The 20,283-nt window shown below is 41.1% G+C and overlaps 1 protein-coding gene across 1 annotated transcript in view; it reads right to left on the reverse strand.

Annotated features, from left to right (window-relative positions):
* Window positions 1-16,966, reverse strand: part of LOC138804457 (palmdelphin-like) — a 50,092-nt gene extending 33,126 nt beyond the window's left edge. Inside the window, exon 1 of the mRNA XM_069988724.1 lies at window positions 16,540-16,966. Coding sequence (XP_069844825.1) covers window positions 16,540-16,584 — 45 coding nt within the window. The 5' untranslated portion in view covers window positions 16,585-16,966. The remainder of the gene's footprint in view (window positions 1-16,539) is intronic.
* Window positions 16,967-20,283: the final 3,317 nt, after the last annotated feature.

Below are 20,283 nucleotides of genomic sequence, written 5' to 3' on the forward strand. Positions count from 1 at the left end.
TGTGCTGGATCAGCAGAACAGGCAGTCTGGACTTGATTTCTGATCTTTCATTTACTAACTGTGTGTCCTTACACAAAGCCTTTTACTTCTCATCTACTGGTTTCCTAACAGGATCTGTGCCATAAGATATGAGCACCAGATGAACAAATTTCTGTGCTCATGGAGAGCACCCAGTGCTCTAAGTATTAGCTTAATAAAATTCAGTGACTAAGCAGAGAACTTGTTACTCACCCAGAAAAGACACACAGAAGTGTTCTCATTGGTTTGAAGTATCTTAGATATTGCCTGTCTGAAAGTGGGACATTATTTCACTAGCCATGTAAAAGTCTTTATTTTATCATTAAAAATCAGAATATCACATTATCCTTTATCTTATTCCTAAGAGTTAGTTTTAAACCCACTTCAAAATGGAAAACTCTCAAAAGATGGAATTTTGTTGCCAAGAGACATCTAAGAGAATTTGAAGCAGACTCAGAAGGTAATTTAGAAGGAAGAGTTTCAAAAATATTTGGCTGGCAGTATTATTGAAACAAGTGCGTACCTCCCTGATGTGAGTCCTTTGAAGATTCAGAACTCTTTTTATTTTGTTTTGATGTGTTGGTTCAGGTACATTTGTTGAAGAAAAACAATCTATTGTTCTCCAACTCTATGTCATGTTTCTTCCTGTATACAGGAAGAATACATGACTTTATCAGCCCAACTTCAAATTTTAGAAGCAGTTCTTTTGGAAAAAGATGAAACAAAAACAAAGAAACTTAAGCAACAAGTGTGGGTCTTTATAATTGCTTCTTTGTTTTGGATGAATCTGGTCATTATTCACAAAAATTGTCTTCTTAGCTTTCTGAGATCAAAGCTGAAACTATACCACTTGAGCCACACCTCCATTTCTGTCTTTTTGCTGGTTAGTTGGAGATATGAATTTCTCAGATTTGTCAGCCAAGACTGACTTTGAACCACAGTCTTCAGATTTCAGCTTCTTCTTCATTTTTTTTTTTGGTAAGTCTTGGGGCTTGAACTCAGGGCCTGGGCACTGTCCCTGAACTTCTTTTGCTCAAGATTAGCACCACTTCCAGCTTTTTCTGCTTATGTGGTACTGAGGAATCGAACCCAGGGCTTCATGCATGCTAGGCAAGCACTCTACCACTAAGCTACAGTCCCAGCCCGATGTCAGCTTCTTGAGTAGCTAAGATTGCTGGTGTGAGCCACTGGGTGCTCAACTCTGAAAATGTATTGAGCCCACTCTCCACTGTTCCTGAGCAAGTCTTAGTAATAATCTAAAATACCAGTTACTGTGCAGTAAGTTCTTTACAGGCACTATTTCTCGTGCTATAGTTACAAAAAAAAAAAAAAGAAAAAGAAAATGGAAGTTTAGGAGAGATGAACTCATGCAAGTTCTCCTAACTTATAATTGGCAGAGGCAGGATTCGAACCCAGGCAAGTGGAGATCAGCTTGGGATGTGAGTGAAAGGAATGATTACCACCGCCCTCATTGGAGCACTGAGGCCAGAAGCAGCTCCAGAACAGGTAGCGAGGAGGGAAACTCCTCAGAGCTTGGGGCGGATAGAGACTGCTGAGCCCAGCCCCACCCTTGTGAGTTGTCAGTTTGGGCTGATTTCAACCTGGGGTTAGCAATCAGGTAGTGGGAGCTGTGGGGAGAGGCAGGGCCTCTGGAGTGTTTTGGTAACAACAGGCTTAGACAAGCAAGGGTTGCTAAGAAATACCAATGTTTTGTCACTTAGAGGTAATTTGATGCCTCTCTCAAAGGTAGGTGGGCTGATAATTTTAAAATGTTATAGACACCATCCTATTTTAAAGGGGGAGTACTTTTTCTTCATAGTGTATTCATTAGCAGCAAACTATTATCTCTTGGCCAAGCTTGATAGGAATATATAATAACCATTGGGAAAAAAATACTGTAATAATGTAATTTCAACATGGCTGAATAAACTGTAAGTCAACCGTAAGTCAGATCACCAGTTCTATCTATTGCCAGTGTACCAGAAGTTATCAAAGTCAGCCAAATTCTCCCCAGACTGGCAGGAAAGTCCATCTGCTTTACACATTTTCTCCTGATCCTGGAGCTACCCTATAGATTGCTCCTGCGGACTGGCCCACCCGGCATTTATTAAGGTCATAAAAACTTATACTTTATCGAGTAATAACATACATTATTTAATAATAGAATGGCAAATTATTATTATTATTTTTGAAATAACAAATTATATTGTTGTTTACTTTTTCATCGTGTTTAGTCACTTGGACCATTTTGTCCAATAAGCACATATCCATATTACCTATATTTTTTCCTCTCTGGCTACTCATTTTAGCAGCATACCTACAAATTCCAATTTTGCAAAAAAATACTTCTGATTTTAAAACTTAATGTATTCATCGCAAGCAATTGCAAAGTCATTATGACCATCTATTATCCAAAGATATCACTACATATTTTGTAAAAGAAAGCACAACACCTAAGCATATGTTTTGAAGATACTGACTGATAATCAGAGAGGCAGGTGTCTTTTAAGAAGGTAAGATTTGTCCTGGGTTATTTAGTTATTAATTCATCCAACATGAAGGCATTTTGATTCAAATCCCATATTGAAGGTGACAGGAGGAGACTTACAGTATTTAAAAAGTATTCCGAAGTAGAAGGATCATGTTCAAAGCTACCTTGGGCAGGGAAATTGTGAGACTCTTATCTCCACTAAACTAAAAAAAAAAAAAAAAGAAAAAAAGTAAAGTGGCTAGAGTGGACTTGTGGCTCAAATGGTAGAGCACTATGCTTGAGTAAAAAGGTCAGGGACAAGGCGTAGGCCCTGAGTTCAAGCCCCAGGACTGGCAAAAAACAAGGAGGAGGAGGAGGAGGAGGAGGAGGAGGAGGAGGAGGAGGAGGAGGAGGAGGAGGAGGAGGAGGAGGAGGAGAAGGAGGAGGAGGAGGAAAGGCAAGACATTTGCATTTGTACTAGTAGCTCCTTTGAGAAGTGCTATCAACATGTGGAAGGAAATGTCTCCTGAGGTTGAGGGGAGGGAGAGGGAGAGATTGTCTGTCACACCTGTTTAGGAGGTGCTTCTGCAGAGATCAGAGGGGTGTTGGGTGATTGCTGGAACCTGGGTCATGGGGAGAAAGGACACCTAAGTCCAGGGTTCCTTGTGGGAAAAGGCCCAGATAGAATATTGGACATTATTTGGAACAGGTCCAGACTCTAAATTGCCATACAAGAAATAGCAGGAAATTAAGAATGGCTGAATGAGTATAGATTCTCAATAGAGAATCTGGAATGGCGTGAGTAGGGGTTTGGATTTATTTCTGTATTGAGATAAGAAACAGGGAATGGTTTTGCTAGGAGAAAAGATAGAGTAGAGGTTTGGCTCAGTGATAGAAGGCCAGTCTAGGAAGCACAACGCCCTGAATTCAAACCCAACACCTCCAAGAAAGGCAGAGATGAAGTTTCACATAGTCTCATTGAGCTATAGTCATGGAAGGGGAAGATCCTGAAGACAGAGACACAGGGTGTGGATGGCTGAGATAGCAGGAGTGAAAGTTGTCAGGATCTGGCTGCTGATGGAACAGAAGGCTCCCATATCTAGGTGACGGACAGGAAGTCAGGATCACTAACAATTTCTGGGCTCTATCTAGTCGCTGCTCACACAAAGAGACAAGAAAAGTATGGTTGTGGGCATGTAGGTTAAATTAATAATAATAACTACAACAATAAAGAAGCATCTTGTTATGTATTACTATATGAGCAGAAAAAGATATACACCTTCTTTATTATTATTGTTTATATATAGCTATATCTATCTATCTATATCTATATCTATATCCATATATATCTATAGTCTTTCCTAAATCAGCTGAAAGAATTGGAGGAAGTTAGAGCCATGACAGAATTCAATGAGTCAAAAGTATTCAGATTCAGTCAATTAGAAGCTGACTCTCTCATGACTTTTCCACCAGCTTGGCTGATGGTTTCATTCTGAGCATCTGAGAAGAGCAAGAGAAAGTGTCTATTTGAATTTACATATTACAACTGGACAGGCACGTTAGGTAATGGGCAAAGAATAATGGTAATAACATTGAAAGGAATTTGCTAGGGTAAGATTCCTAGTAAAGAATTCTGGGCATCTTTAGAAGTTTACTAAATTTTAATTAAAGTAGATTTTCAAAAAAAATTCATGAGAAAGTTCTTTCAAAATTCTTGAGGAGGCTAGAGGCAGTAGGTCAGTGAACTAGCAGTTGCTCAGCAAGCGAGAAGCCCTAGGATGAATCCCCAGGGAAAGGGACAATTATTTTCCTTTTTCCTTTTTCTTTCTTTCTTTTTCTTTTTGTCTTGGGGCTTGAACTCTGGGCCTGGGCACTGACCCTGAGCTCTTTTGCTCAAGGCTAGCACTCTACCACTTTGAGCCACAGTGCTATTTCCGGTTTTCTGGTGGTTAATTGGAGATAGGAGTCTCACAGACTTTCCTTCCAGGACTAGCTTTGAACTGGGATCCTCAGATCTCAGCCTCCTGAGTAGCTAGGATTACAGGCTTGAATCACTGGCACCTGATAGGGATTAGCATTTCTAGAAGGAAGACAGATCCTAAGGCTTGGGTTTATAAATGAAAAAAACATGCATTATTAAAAGTAATCTCAGGTAAGAAGAAAAGGGAGATACCATTAAATACAACAAAACCCAAGTAGTTTAGTATGTAATTGAGATCATTGGATTCCTGATGCATTTCTCATGCATTCCTTTTAAACAGTGGAAATACTACGGGATGATGTGAAGTATATGGGAAACACCATAGTCACAAAATGTGTGTATATCTGTGTGTATCTGTGTACATGTGTGTTTATGTCTGTGTGTGACTGTGTTTGCATGTGTATCTCTGTGTACATGTCTCTGTGTATGTTACTCAGAAATGTTACAGAAAATGACAACAAGACTATATACAATGTAGTATTTATTAAAGTGACAAAGATAAATGATTTCTATTTCTAAACTATTCTAAACGATTTCTATTTTGATTCCATAGTTTTGACGCTAGACAATGATCTTGACCCTGGAAAAGATGGAACAAATACACTCAAAAAGGAAAATTGACTTCTGAGAGAAAGTAGAGGCCTGAAGGCAAAGCTACTGTAGTCCTCATTTCAGAGAAAAGAAAAAATTTATAGACATGACAGAAAAATATTGTTAAATAATCTCCTTGGAATCTTGGATAAAATGAAAAGCAGTCAGAAGACTGAAAGTGGAAAATGCCCAATTTTTGGAAGAGAGAAAAAAAGGTAAATTATGAGTATTTACAGACTGGTGAATTTATTGGCTAATTCCTGGCAAAGTTGTAGAATGAATTTAGTTAGGCCAAGAATGTTGTATTTAGACAGGAATGTCTAGCAGGTAGAGCCTGATTAATAATCACAGAGATAGGGCCAAGGGTAAAGTGCAGAGATAAAATGCTCACTTAGCATTCTGGGGCACCCTGTTTCAATCTCCAGCATGGCCCAAACAAAAACAAAAAAATAATAAAAAAAAACCCCTAAGAATTGAAGTTCATTCTTTTCTTGAGAATTATTTCAAGATCTGTAGATAATGAATATTATAATACCTGTAATAATGGTAATTTCCACCCTCCCCCCCCACCCCCAGACTAGGACTCATACTTGATATCTGATACTTTTGCTTATTGGCTAGCACTCTACCATCTGGGCCATGCCTCCAACCCCAATAATGGCGATGCCGATTAAGAACTTTTTATATGTCAGAAATCACTTAAAATATATACATGTACCAATGTATTTAATTTTCCTCAAATCTCTGTGAGGCAGAAATCATTCAGTTTCATAACATTAATGAAGGAACCAAGAGACACAGATATCTGTTAGCTTTTCTTTTCTTTTCTTTAAAATAAGGGCACAAAGTAATAAAAATACAAAAGTCATAATTCCTATGACTTTTGGCAAAGGTCCTTACCTTGCTCTTTTGCAAGTTTATGATATGTGGACAGCAAGTATTTATTTGGAGGTGATTGTCTTAACATTTTTTTAAAACCAAGACCATGGAAGAAGATAGAAAACTCAAACTAAACCTAACAAACATACAAATATAAACACATTGAGTTATGTTTACTGACTCAGAATTTCAAGGCTGAGTGGGCTGGATTTGGTGTTGTTAAAAGTTACTTCAGGTGCGGAGCACCAGTGGCTCAAGCCTGTAATCTTAGCTACTCAGGAGGCTGAGATCTGAGGATTGAGGTTTAAAGCCAGCCTAGGCAGGAAAAGTCCATGAGACTCTTATCTCCAGTAAACCACTCAGAAAACCAGAAGTGGTGCTGTGGTTCAAGTGGTAGAGCACTAGCCTTGAGCTGAAGAGCTGAGGGACAGCACCCAGGCCCAGAGTTCAAGCCCTCTGACCAAAAAAAAAAAAAAAAAAAAAAAAAAAAGTTACTTCAGGTGACTTTCATGAAACCAATGAAGTAAAAAAAAAGATAATCAAATCAAGACTTCAAAATTCTTTTAAAACTTTTAGCACAAAGATTTAAAATTGTTTTAAAACAACTTTTAAAAAAGCACAACCATTTCTTAAATTTTTGACTACTTTTGAAATGACTACTGACAAGTTTGGTATGTTTCCTTCCTTCCTTCCTTAATTCCTTCCTTCCTTCCTTCTTCCCTTCTTTCCTTCTTCCCTCCCTCCTTCCCTTCCTTCTTTCTTCACTCCTTCCTTCCATCTTCCTTTCTTTCTTTCTTTCTTCCTTCCTTCCTTCCTTCCTTCCTTCCTTCCTTCCTTCCTTCCTCCCTCCCTCTCTTCCTCCTTCCCTCCCTCCCTCCTTCCCTCTCTTCCTCCCTCCCTCCCTTTCTCCCTCCCTCCCTCCCTCCCTTCCTTCCTTCCTTCCTTCCTTCCTTCCTTCCTTCCTTCCTTCCTTCCTTCCTTCCTTCCTTCCTTCCTTCCATCCTCCCTCTCTCCTTCCCTCCCTCCCTCTTTCCTTTTTTCCTTTGTGCTAGTACTAGGAGGGTGCTTGAACTCTTGCTTGGTTTTTACATTCTTGCTTATCTTGCTTGGTCTCTTTGCTCAAATCTGGTGCTCTACCACTTGAGCCACATCTCCACTTCCAGCTTTTTGGTGGTTAATAGGAGATACGATCCTCACAGATTTGTTTGCAGCTGGCTTGGAACCACCATCCACAGTTCTCGGTCTCTTGAGTAGCTGAGGTTACAGGAAGGAGCCACGGATGCCTGGCTCAACACCCCATTTCTTTCTTTTCTTTTTCTTTTTTTGGTTGGTCATGGGGCTTGAACTCTGGGCTGGGGTGCTGTCCCTGTGCTCTTCAGCTCAAGGCAAGCACTCTACTGCTTGAGCCACAGTGCCACTTCCAGTTTTCTGGTGCTTTATTGGAGTCTCATGGACCTTCCTGCCTGGGCTGGCTTTGAACCATGATCCTCAGCTCTCAGCCTCCTGAGTAGCTAGGATTACAGGCATGAGCCACTGGAGCCTGGCTCAACACTCCATTTCTTAAGATAGCAATAGGAGTTGGGCATGGTTATTAAAAAACACACATTTTTTCAAACCTCATTTTATCCTGAAATTTTATTGTTTCTTCCCACTTTCCAATAAACTCCAAATAAATCCAGTTTGTGTCCGACTATTTTATGCCCTTTTTTTAAAACCTTGGTTGTTTATTTTAATCAAGAGTGACAAATCAAAACAAGGATCATTGAAAAAACACACAAAACCTCTTTGAATTATTAAGGGATGATGATAACATTGGCCAGGTCTTTACTAGGAAAAAAAATCTGTTAGTCATTAGCTTTCAGCCCTTCTCAGCTCAATTGCATTTGTTCATTCATCCTATTTATTCAGACACTCATTCATGTGGTCTTATTAATGTCCCAGATAATGTTGAGCTCATTGATGTGAAAGATGAGCTTCTTTGAATGAGGAAAAAAATCCCTTGGCCTTAAGAAGTCCTGGCTGGTGGAAGGAGACAGCACAGTGGAAGGAGGGTAGGCAGGAGAGCACAAAGGTTTGAAATATTGGGTAGTCTGAAAAAGTGACTTGGATTCCATTCCAATTCTCTTCAAACAACAACAAATGCTTCTGAAATGACACTAGCTTCTGTTCTCATCTACTTCTGCTACTGGCAGACTGAAGAAGGCAGGCAGGAGGAGACTACAAGGGATGGAGAACTGACTGGGTTAGAAACGATGGTTATACTAAACAGAAATTGCAAAGGGTTTTCTTGCTCCACTTCAAACTCTGCCCATAAGAGTGAACAAGGGGACCCAGGTATGGTGGTGCATGCCTGTAGTCCCAGCTACTTGAGAGGTGAAGGTAAGAATATCTTGGCCTAAGGCTGGCTCAGGCAAAGGCTCAGGAGAGACATCCATCTGCAAAACAAACTAAAAGCAAATAGAGTGGTGTGGCCTAAGGGGTAGAGCCCTTGTCGTTCAAATGGGAGGCTCTGAGTATAAAAGCAACAGATGTTTATAAGAATTATTTATAATGCTTATAAGAATTTATTGTATTGTTGTGGTTTGGAGAACTCACAACTAAGAGAACAGATTTGGGTTCTAACACTTAACGCTTTAATTTTTCTTTGCTGTAGGTGGGTTTCTCTCCTGTTACAGAGATGGTAATATTAACTTTTGAAAATATTCATAGGTTATTTGGGGAAGTGAGGTATTAAGTGTGAATGCATTTGTTGTTTTAGGCCTACATGCTGTGTAAGAAGAGGTGCTGTTGCCGGGCGCTGGTGGCTCACGCCTGTAATCCTAGCTACTCAGGAGGCTGAGATCTGAGGATCGCGGTTCAAAGCCAGCCCGGGCAGGAGAGACCGTGAGACTCCTATCTCCAATAAACCACCAGAAAACCGGAAGTGGCGCTGTAGCTCAAGTGGTAGAGTGCTCGCCTTGAGCTGAAGAGCTGAGGGACAGCGCCCAGGCCCAGAGTTCAAGCCCCACGACCGACAAAAAAAAAAAAAAAAAAAAAAAGAAGAGGTGCTGTTATCATGTGAGTAATCCCAAAATTCTTTTGCTGAAGAGATGTTCTTTAGTTTTAGATTTGGCCAGGAAGAGATGTCACTTTTTTACCGTGAGGAATTGCCCTGTAGCAGTCACTTAGACAGCTATACTCTGAAAACTTAATGCTCAGGACTTCTGTCAGGCTAGATTCCCTCTCCTCTCCTTTCTCTTCCTCTCCTCTCCCCTCTTCCCTCCTCCCCTCCTCTCTTTCCTTCTTTTTATTTTTTGTCATGTCTTGATTTCCATTCAGAGCTTCTGATGATAACATATTCTCCTCTCTCTCTCTCTCTCTCTCTCTCTCTCTCTCTCTCTCTTTCTCTCTCTTTCTCTCTCTCTTTGGTACTGATCCTGAGGTTTGAACTCACTGAGAATATGTGCTCAAGGCTCAAGTACTCTGCCACTTCAGCCACAGCTCTACTTCTGACTTTTGCTTTTGTTAGTTAATTGGAAATAAGAGTCTTAAAGACTTTCTTGTCCTGGGCTGGCTTCTAACCACGATTCTCAGACCTTAGCCTCCTGAGTAGCTAGGAGACACTGGTACCTAGCACTGTACCACTTGGGCCACAGTGTCATTTTGGCTTTTTCTGTGCAGATGGTACTGAGGAATCAAACTCAGGGCTTCATGCATGCTAGGCAAGCACTCTATTACTAAAGCTACATTCCTAACCCAGCTCTAGTTCTTAAATGGCTTGATGAAAACCTCTCAATCCCTAGCATTCTGTGGAAAAATCTGTACGTATAGACATCACTCCCATACTATTTCTATGATGTTTTAGGAAAATATTCATCTCACACATATCTGAGTAAGGAAAATTTTTTTCTTCGGTGTCACTACTGGGGCTTGAACTCAGGGCCCGGTGCTATTGTGTGGCTTTTCCATCCAAGGCTACCACTTTACCATTTAAGCCACACCTCCACTTCTACTTTTTGTTAGTTAATTGAATGTAAGAGTCTCAGATTTATCTGGCTGGCTTTAAATCTTGGTGCTCAGATCTCAGCTTCCTGGGTAGCTAGGATTACAGGCAGGAGCCACTGATGCCCAGCTTGGTGGGTACTTTGTAAAGGGGTACTATCGTTTTCCAATCTCTTCCCAAAATGACACTACTACCATTTCAAAGATTTCAATTATTCTTAGGAGAGGCAAGTTGGAGTCTTGTTGGAGACTAGAGATTAGGAAAAGGAAGTCCTGTTTCAGATTTTCTATGCAACTTTTCCACTTTCGTTTAGGTTGCATTTGGGCTTAGATGCTGATTTTAGCTTGCTTTAATTACAGTTTTCCAAAGAAACAGAACTTTCTTTGGACCATCCAGGGATGTTTAGAAAGCCCCTGTGATTCTTGTTAGCAGGAGATCTAGCAACGTAGCGTTACCATTGTGTAGCATGCTGGAAAAACCTTTCTGTTCAAAAGCAGTTTCCTTAATGAGCTATTAAAATTATAAATCCTCTAACACGTGGTCTCCTTCATGGGTGGGCTATTATGTTTGGCAAAGCAAAGTGGCTGAGCACATTTGTTTGAAGAAAACTTTCCTTCTGTGGAAGAACACCATGTAATCTTGGTCCAGCATGGTGGAAAATTGTATGGTGGCTTTCTTGTTTGAACTTTCTGGGCTTCTTTATTTAGACTGCTGTCTTCATGTGCGTTCATGACAAATTGGAAGTTGTTTTTGTAAGCATGCCTTAATTAGGAGGTATGTTGGTTAACAATGGTGCATTATGAAGCTTTCTAACCACCGGCCCTTTAAGAAGGCCTGAGAACTTCAAGTGATACAGTAGTTCAACCAAAGTTGGAAAGTATGTTTGTTCAAGATCCAGGTTTGTTTGCTCTGCTTTTCTGTCTTTCATTCCCACAGAGAGAATGAATAAGGAGGGATGCATGGTGAATCTTGAGGATAAAAGGGACTGGCTTCTTGGGCAAGTGACCTGTGTGGTTACACAGGCTGTCATATCCACCACCCAATGTATAGTTTAATTCCTCAGTGTCACCATTTTTCCATTTTTGAATACTTGCACAAGAGTCTTCACCTTTCCATGGTGTACCAGGACCCAGAAATTCCAGAGCAGACCTTGCTTCTGGGTCCCTTCACTGTTTTTATGGATGCCTCGATGATCTCAAATGGTGACAATGAAAGAATCAGAGGAAGTAGAGTTCCCAAGGAAATAATACAGGAGCTAAAGACATAACTAGAACCCTCCAGTGTTTATGTAGATTTTGGGGGGGGGCGGTATGGGGTGGAGAAGAGATTCTGTTTGATGTAAGGAACTTCCTGTATCCTGAATTCCTATCTTTACAAGATAAGAAAATATTCTCTGGGAGTGAAAAGGAATGGGGATTGAGTGCAGGGAAATGTGAGCACTCCCCTCCCCTCCCCCGGTCATAAGCAGCTTTGGCTGGCAAATCTGGCTGTGTTGCTCAAATTCCAACGTCAGAACTTTCTATGGCTTCTCGCCAAGAAGTGGCCCTAGGCAGGTGCTTCTGTCTGTGGGCCCTTCTACTGTGGTCGAACTGTCCATGGCTACATCACCTTGTGAGTCCCAACCCCTCCAACCTCACTCCACTTACAATCGCAGCCCACTCCTTGATCTGGCCCCCTTCCTCGCTCTATTCTCTGTCTATTCTCCTTCTGCTACTTTTCACATAAACGTGTAAGACTCTACACTGAGTAGGTGCTGAGTACCACTCAGCTAGTGCATGGGAGATTAAGTTGGCAGCCACATTTCTTACCCTTAAAGGTAAGCCTGACTGAGAAAGAGTGAACCTAACGCAACAGTGATATTCACAAGTCACTATGTTGGAAATGAACTTTACAACCTGAGGGGGAGGGGATTGAGTGGGGAGTGGGAGAAAAATGAGGGAGAGGGTAACACTGTTCAAAAAGAAATGTATTTAAATCTGGGTGCTGGTGGCTCACGTCTGTAATCCTACCTACTCAGGAGGCTGAGATCTGAGTAAGAAGATCATAGTTCAAAGCCAACCCAAGCAGGAAATTCCATGAGACTCTTACCTCCAATAAACCACCAGAAAACTGGAAGTGGCACGGTGGCTCAAGTGGTAGAGGGCTCACCTTGAACTGAAGAGCTCAAGGACAGTGCCCAGGCCCAGAGTTCAAGCCCCATGACCGACACCTCCCCCCCCCCCCACTATGTACTTATTAACTCACTTTTACAATAAAATTTAAATTAAAAAAATGCCAGCCTTCCTGTTGCCTCTCATCTCTTCAGCTGGGTCTGTTCTCTGTCAATTGATCCAAGTTCTCAGAATTCAACTTAGCTCACTTCTCACATAGTACACTTTTGGCAAGTGCATGATCTCTAGGCTGTCTGAGATCCAGGAGTTTTTCTCCTTGAGCATCTTCATATCAGGGATGGTATTTTCCAATGTTCCCATACAAATGATGATTAGAAGCTGGGTGGCAGAGGCTCATGACTATAATACTAGTTACTCAGGAGGCTGAGATCTGAGTATCATGGCTCAAATCCAGCTAAGGGAAGGAAAGTCTGCGAGATTCTTATCTCAAATAAATTACTTAAAAATATCTTGAAGTAGTGCTGTGGCTCAGATGGTGGAATGCCAGCCTTCAACAAAAGAAACTCAGGGACAGCAGCACCCAGGCCCTGAGTTCAAGTCCTTATATCGGCATACACACAAAAAAGGGGGATTAGAAAATTTGTCCCTTAGGGAGGAAAATGTCAAGAGTGGGTGTGTGGGGATACTCATTTCAAAGGGTGTCCTGTTTCCCAGAATTGACCTGGCCTTTTCACTGACTTGCAAACTAACCTCGATATCACTATTCTCCAAAGTATTAGAGGTATTGGTACCACCAGTTCCAGTAACATTAGCAGATTAGTATAGTGGCTTGTTCCTGTAACCCCAGCTACTTGAGAGGTGGAAATTGGCCAGGATGCACACAAAATTAATAAGACTTCATTTCAAACAATACACCAGATATGGTGGCCAGTGTTGGCTGTCCCAGCTACTTGAAAGGCATATATAGAAGGATTGTAGTCCAAGCCTAGCTTGGATAAAAAACACAATCTGAACTGAAAAATGACTAAGGCAAAAAAGAACTAGATGCATGGGTCAAATGGTAGAGTGCTTGCTTAGCAAGCTCAAGGCTCCGAGTTCAAACCCTAAAAACACACTGCACACACATTAACACACACACCATACACAGACACACACACACACACAAGTGTTGTGTAAAATTCACAGTGAAACTCAAATTACCAGTCTATTTTAGTAGCTCTCCCTTTGTATAAAGTCCAGCTGCTTGTTGAAAGTATGTACTAACTTGAAAATAGCCTCAAGACTTTTTAGGTATGAAACATATTTAATAAGTTTGTAGTAGCTTTGTTTTCTAATTATAGTTGAAAAGTGAACTCTGGTTAACGGATAGTTTGGCCATGGACCTAGAAAAAGACGACTCAGTGAACACTGAAGGAGGAACACGAGAGCAGTTGGTCTTTCTAAAATAATTATTCCTTCGTACTTTGTAATTTTTGTCTTCATTGTCTTTAAATGTTGGAAAAGACTAATGAGTAATCCCCAATTCAATTTGCTGCTCTAAAAAAATGAATGGCACCATCACAATAACTTCGGTTGCAATCTAGAGACTAAGTGCCACATTTTATCTACTTCATGTATTTTAATTTTTTTTGAGGAACACTGTCTCTTGGTTCTGTCAAATTACAGGCATATATGCTTATTTCTTTCATTTTTTTTTTTGCAGTGGGAATAATGAATTTTTAGGTATATGAAATGAGGTAGAATAAATGCCCTCAATGAAGCTAATTTCATTTCCTAGCCAAGAGTTAGAATAATACATTTTAATTAAAAAACCAAATAGATCCTATAGTGTGACAGCTTTATTTCCCCTCTCCTTCTTCAAAGTGATGTCTTAGTACATTGGGAAATGACCTTTGGTTTTGTTCTTGGAAGTATAGAAAAGTCACGTCAGGGAAGACGGTGAATGAGAAGCTTGTCTCTGAGTTTTAGTCTCAGTAAAAGAGTCTGAAGATTTTCATAAGTTTTACAAGTAATCCTTGCAAGCTCCCTGGAAACTGTCATTTTCCCCAGGGAGGAAGAGGGAAGCTGCACTGGGGTTCTGGGCAGGGCCCCTGCTGGAGAAGGCTGGCATCTCGCAGGCTGTGGCAGGGCACGGAGAGTGATGTATTGTTTCCATGAGCACACCTGCTCCATTTCCCTTCTTGGTGGTGACAAATGGGAACTGAGTGTAGGCTGGTAAGGTATAGGCCAATGCAAACTTGTTCCTATAAACCTTCTTTCCATTTCCCCCTGCAACCCTTTTATATGACTTCAAACTATAGTTACTTGGTGATCTTGCTTGAATTTGCCCTAATAGGACATGTTTGGGCCAGGGGAATAATCCAAATAAACTTTACTACAGACCATAAGCCAAAAAGCCTATGGCAGAATATTCCAGAATCTACCTACCCACTTGATTTCTAAGATGCGATAACCCTATTTCTATAGGGTTAATTCTATAGAATTCTGTTTCTATGATTTCTATTTCAACTATTTGTATTTTCAACTTGCATTTGAAAAGGCCTTCTCCTCCTCCTTCTTCTTTTTTTTTTTTTTGGTTGGTTGTGGGGCTTGAACTCTGGGCCTGGATGCTGTCCCTTAGCTCTTCATCTCAAGGCTAGTGTTCTACCCTTTGAGCCACAGCATGCACTTCCGGCCTTTTCTGTTTATGTGGTGCTGAGGAATTGAACCCAGGGCCTCATGCATGTGAGGCAAGCACTCTACCACTGAGCCACCTTCCCAGCCCATGACCTCTTCTTCTTGAATACCGGAATGAAGCCAGATCTCTGGACCATGTGGGACTACAGGAAGACATTGACGGTATTTTAGAGATAGTTAGGTTTAAACTAGGCTCTGGCCCAATTCAGTAAGTCAAATACAAAAGGAAGGTCTATCTGCCTATTTCATTGAGACTGAGTTAGAGGATGAAAGCCTTAGAAACAGTGGCGCTTGACCATTCGACACACATGACACACAGTCTGGTAAAGTAACCTTTAGTCAACAGCTGTGATGTTAAAGGCCCCCGCCAAAAACAACAGAGCAGAACAGGCGTTCCTGTCCCTTCAAGCTGGACAGCTGAAACAGTGGCTCAGGTTAACAACAAAACAAACAACCACCCAGGCCGAACTCTTCTGATGAGAGGAAAATATAATAACTGGAATGTAGACTTTGAAAAAGTATTATCTTATGGAAGAATGCCAACTCCACTAGTGATTGAGGCCTGCCTGGTTCTTTATCACTCAGGAAGAGTATATTCATTAATTAAGGACAAGACATTTGTGTGCATATAACAAAAAGTCTTATATTAGGGTTCACATTATTAGTTATGAGAAGTGAAGGAACAAGAAATATTACCTCCTACCTACTCTAATATCATATCATATTGCTTTTCTTTTTAAAAAAGCACATTTCTTCCTGACTGCTCATTTCAGTGGCAGAAAACATAAGAAATTTGGTGTGTGTGTGTGTGTGTGTGTGTGTGTGTGTGTGTGTGTGTGTGTGTGTGTGTGTGTGTGTGTGTGTGTGTGTGTGTTATGTGTATATGTTTTGTTTCCAAAGTTTTCTTTCCTTAAAAGGCTGTATTAGATGGTCATGCCTTTTATACAACTACTTAAAGGTAATAAAAACATTTGAAAAACATATTGAAAGTTGAAGCTGATTCCCAGGTTACTGTCATAGAAAGTTTTATAAAATTCAAAAAAGAAACCATAAAGCTGGATCATTTAAGAAAAGTAATTCATTTCTTGCTCTGACTCTTTCCCAGAACAAACAAACAAACAAGCAAACAAAATTGCACCATTTTCCTTCCCAGCATTAATGAAATAGTTTCCAAATCCATTGCATATAACATTTCTTTATCAGGATCTCATTCCATGTATGCCTGGGCTGGAAACTGATCTCAGAGAATTAATCTGATACGTGCTTTTGCCTACTTTTCTCCGGTTTAGCTCTTAGCTGAAGTATACCAATGTTTTAATTCAATTTAACCTTTCTGGTTAAATTACCTTCCTGTAACACTCGCAATAAAAAGTGGCAGGTTGTGCATTTTATTCCTTTGGCTTTCTTTAAAAAATCTTTTGGAACTTTAACAACAACAACAAGAAAATCTGCATTACTTTAAGAAGTTGCCAAGCTATGTTTTTTTTTTTTTTGTTTGTTTTTAATCTAATGACTGTCAACTAGCAATGTAAGGGGGTTAGAAAAAATCCTGTGTTTTCAGGCTTCACAGAAAGTACATGTTAGTTTAACCAAACTGCCTTAAAAGCTCTCGATTGCTGTTTTAACATAGAGACGCTTTGCAGAAATCAGAACCTTTCCCCTGCAGTCAGGACTCCCCAAACCCAAAAGCACAAGGGTTAAGGAAATCAGACATGTCCCTAAGGCTGATGGCTTTGCTCTCCTCTTACAGGGGCTCAGCCGTGGAAAAGCTAGCCTTGGGTGTGGCTCTTTTAAGCAACCACCTTAGTGTCAGAACTCTAGGCAGACTCACCGTGATGGCCTGAAGTCTTTCTTTCACCAGCTCAGCTTCTTCCATTCTGGGAAGTCAAGGACAGGAGGACACCGAAGGAAGTCTGAAGCTATCATAAATCAAGCAGCCTCCTTTGGGGAGGGGGAGGAGAAGCTGGGGTGTCAGAAGAGAAACAGGGAGAAGTCTGATCTTTGCAGCAGAGAGAAATTCCCGACTTGTCAGGAGCGTCTCTGAGCAGATGCACACATCAGGCCAGCAGACACATGTAATGAGGGTGTACCGGGAGGCAGACGCTGAGGCTGGCTGGTCCGGAGTTGACTGACAAGTTACAACGGCGGCAGCACAAACCCTTTTCCTTCAGGAGCTGCCAACTCTTTGTTGTAATGTTGCACAGTTAGCCAGGCACATTTTCTTATTAACTGTTCCTTCCCCGAGTCATTATTTTCCAGGAGAGGCACACGGGAAAGCAAGTTGGCTAAGGGTTTTTTAATCAGCCTCTGATGTGTGTTTGTAGAAAGTTCCTTTGCTCCACTCTGGCTTGGGGACTGACAAAGAGCACCTCATCTTTCACCAGGGCAGAAAGGCCAAGTCTTTTCTGCCTCTGTTAGCCTTTAGGTGATCTTGGAAACTTCTGGAATGACTTTAGAACTTCATAGGGTGGTCACTTTGCCTTCCCAACTTCTCTCCCAAGGTGCCATGACTGCTTACAAACCTTGGAATCTTAGCTGGAGGCAAAATCAAAGGCGTTCAAGTGACAGTATGAGAAAAAAATCGGTCCATCAGGGGTTGCTTGCTGTGGTTTAAGTGATAAGTGCTACCCGATGCCTAACTCTCAACTTGGATTTCTAGAACACGGTCCTTGGACCGTGTTCAGAAATGATACTCTTGACTTGCTCTTTTTTTTTTTTTTTGGTGCCTGTCCTGAGGCTTGAACTCAGGATCTCAGCACTGTTTCTTAGCTTTTTTCACTCAAGGCTGGTGCTCTACCACTTAAGCCACAACTCTCCTTCTAGCTTTTTGGTGTTTAATCGGACATAAGGTTCTCACAGATTTGTCTACTCTGGCTGGCTCGGAACAACAAATCCTCAGATCTCAGTCTCCTGAGTAGTTTGGATTACAGGCCACCAGTGCCCTGCTAAGAGGTGTTTATTTTGACCTCAGCAGTTATGCAAGAGATGGGAGTGGCCTCTCAAAGTGCAGTGGGGTATCTGGGACCACAGGCAGCCCAAGCTACGCATCCTCCCCTGCCCTTTGGCAAAGGCAGTGAAACTCTGAGGTTGGGGCAGAGACCAGGAAGCCTTAATTGTCTTTGTTTTCTCTCCCCGACCAGTTCTCTAATTAAAATTGGATGTAGTAAGCCCTCATTACCATCTACCTCATTATTACGTGTTTGGACGTTGGACGTTATCAGACCTTCCTGTCTGCAGGAGGTTAAAAGGACAAATCAAATACTGAACACATGGTTTCATTTCCTTTGTGTGTTTGATATGGATAGCGACAGCTAGTATTTATTAAGCACTTTCTACAGGCATATGCATTTCAACCTGTTTATCTTTGGAGGTGCTGAGTGATAGGTATTATTCTTCCTATTTTTAAAATGAGGCAATGGACTTGGGGAGGTAATTTGCCACATGCCTAATAGGTAACAAAGCCAGGAATGGAAGCTCAGCAGTCTGAGTTTGTGAAAGTCATTCATGGAAGCCTGTCCAAGGACACAGGGCAAGACAAGATATACGCTGAAGGTAAAATCAATCTTTATGAGAATTGGATCATATAGCTGGGTGTAAACTCCTCAGGCAGATCCCGGTGTGATTCTTCTGTAGGAAAACTTTGGGATCCTTATGCAATAAACTTTCTCCATATTGCCATTTGGAGCTCTCCAATCCCATTCCTGAGTTAGTCACCCTAGGATGAGAGTTGCCATTTTCAAGAATCTCACATTATACTCAACATTATTTCATCTTTGTTTTTTTCTATCCTCAAAAAGAGACAGAGAACAGGAGACTGGTTTATGCCTGGTCCAGGTTTGATTACTATTGGATGAACATCAAACTCCAAAGCTTTTGATTTTTTTTCTGAAGATTTCAGCTGTAGTGAAAGACAAGAGGGTAGTCATGATGAATTTTTCCATCAGAATTGCCTAGCTGTTACCCCAAACCAGTGGGCAGTCATCCAATTATTAATCTGGACCTCTTCCTAAAATGAATCTAATCTCAAATTTCATTCTTGCTATGGGAAAGCCATCCTGAATGGTTATTATCGGCTGTTTATTCATTTTTTATAGTTGGAAGTACTAATGATGTGTTTGTTAATCATTTATCCTGAATGTATTTATTGAGTACCTCTAAGGCCCCGTTTTAAGTGTTTGAAATACATATACAAAAGCATTCCTGCTCTCCTGGGATTTATATCCTGGTAGGCTAAGGAAGGTAAACACACTAAGTAAGTGGACTATAGTAGAAAATAGGAAGTATGTAAGTAAGTGGAATATAGGCAGGTGACTGTTATTCTGGGTCTCTGAGAAACAAATGCCACAACAGGTTAAGCGTACAATACTGTATTTAAGGAAATAAATATAAGACAATGAGAATTAGGCCAAAAAGGCTGGACTGTTAAAAGTGTTAAGGAGAGTGAGGGAGAGTTTTATGGTAACAACCTGGTCTGCAGTGCACTCTGAGGCCTTCGGAGAGTCCTGGAACAAACGCAGCTACCACGATGAACTTCCGTTAGCATTCACACCATGATGGATTGCTGGCTGGCAGTAGCTCCTGGGAAGTACGGCCTGGACGCATTGGAGTGCAGGGCATTCCGGTCAGTTTTGGTTCTGTTGTTGGATGCCCAAGAGGCTTCTTCATGACAGCACGGTGATAATGCTGTGAAAGAAAGAATAAAGAGAAGAGTAAAAAATTCACTTATAAAAGCTTCAGTGAAGGGGAGCCTTGGAATAAGGACTTAAAGAGAAGTAAAAGTTAGTCATGAAGATAGCCAGGACAAGAGCATTAGGGGTCTGATGCTGGGCCATATCTAGCATGTTGTAGGAGCAAGGGTAACTTTGTTGAAAGAAAGATGGTGGGGCAAGGTGGCTCATGCCTGTAATCCTAGCTACTCAGGAGGCTGAGATCTGAGGATCACGGTTCAAAGCCAGCCTGAGCTCCAATTAGCCATCAGAAAACCAGAGTGGCGCTATGGCTCAAGTGGTAGAGCACTAGCCTAGAGATGAAGAGCTCAGGGACAACATCCAGGCCCAGAGTTCAAGGCCCACAACCTACAAAAAAAAGAAGGATAGTGGATGGTTACTGGAAATGTAACACTATCTGGTAGGCCCTTGAAAGGACTTTAGCTCACTCTGTGTGATATGATTAGAGTAGAATGGAAACAGGACTTTAGCTCACTCTGTGTGATATGATTAGAGTAGAATGGAAACAGGGACACGGAGTTAATGCCATGGTGGTAACCTAGGTACCTTGATATAAGGTAGAAACCATGAATATGTAGGATTTGTTTGGATATATTTTAATCTTTTTGGTTGAATCAACAGGGTTTCTTGAGATTGGATATAGGGTTAGAGATTTGGGATAACTTTAAGTCTTTTGACTTGAACAAACAGAAGTTATCAGCAATTGACATTAGACATATAAGTTGTTGATTTTGTTGTTGTTGAGGATACACTCAAAGAACTAAATTTGTCATCCACATGGAGAGGCTGAGAGGCTGAGTAGGCAATTGGATATGGAGTCTGGAGTTTAGAAAGAGCTTTTACATGGA

Source organism: Dipodomys merriami, unplaced genomic scaffold, assembly GCF_024711535.1.
Source record: "Dipodomys merriami isolate MVZ:Mamm:240054 unplaced genomic scaffold, mDipMer1.0.p SCAF_365, whole genome shotgun sequence".
Lineage (NCBI taxonomy): Eukaryota > Metazoa > Chordata > Mammalia > Rodentia > Heteromyidae > Dipodomys > Dipodomys merriami.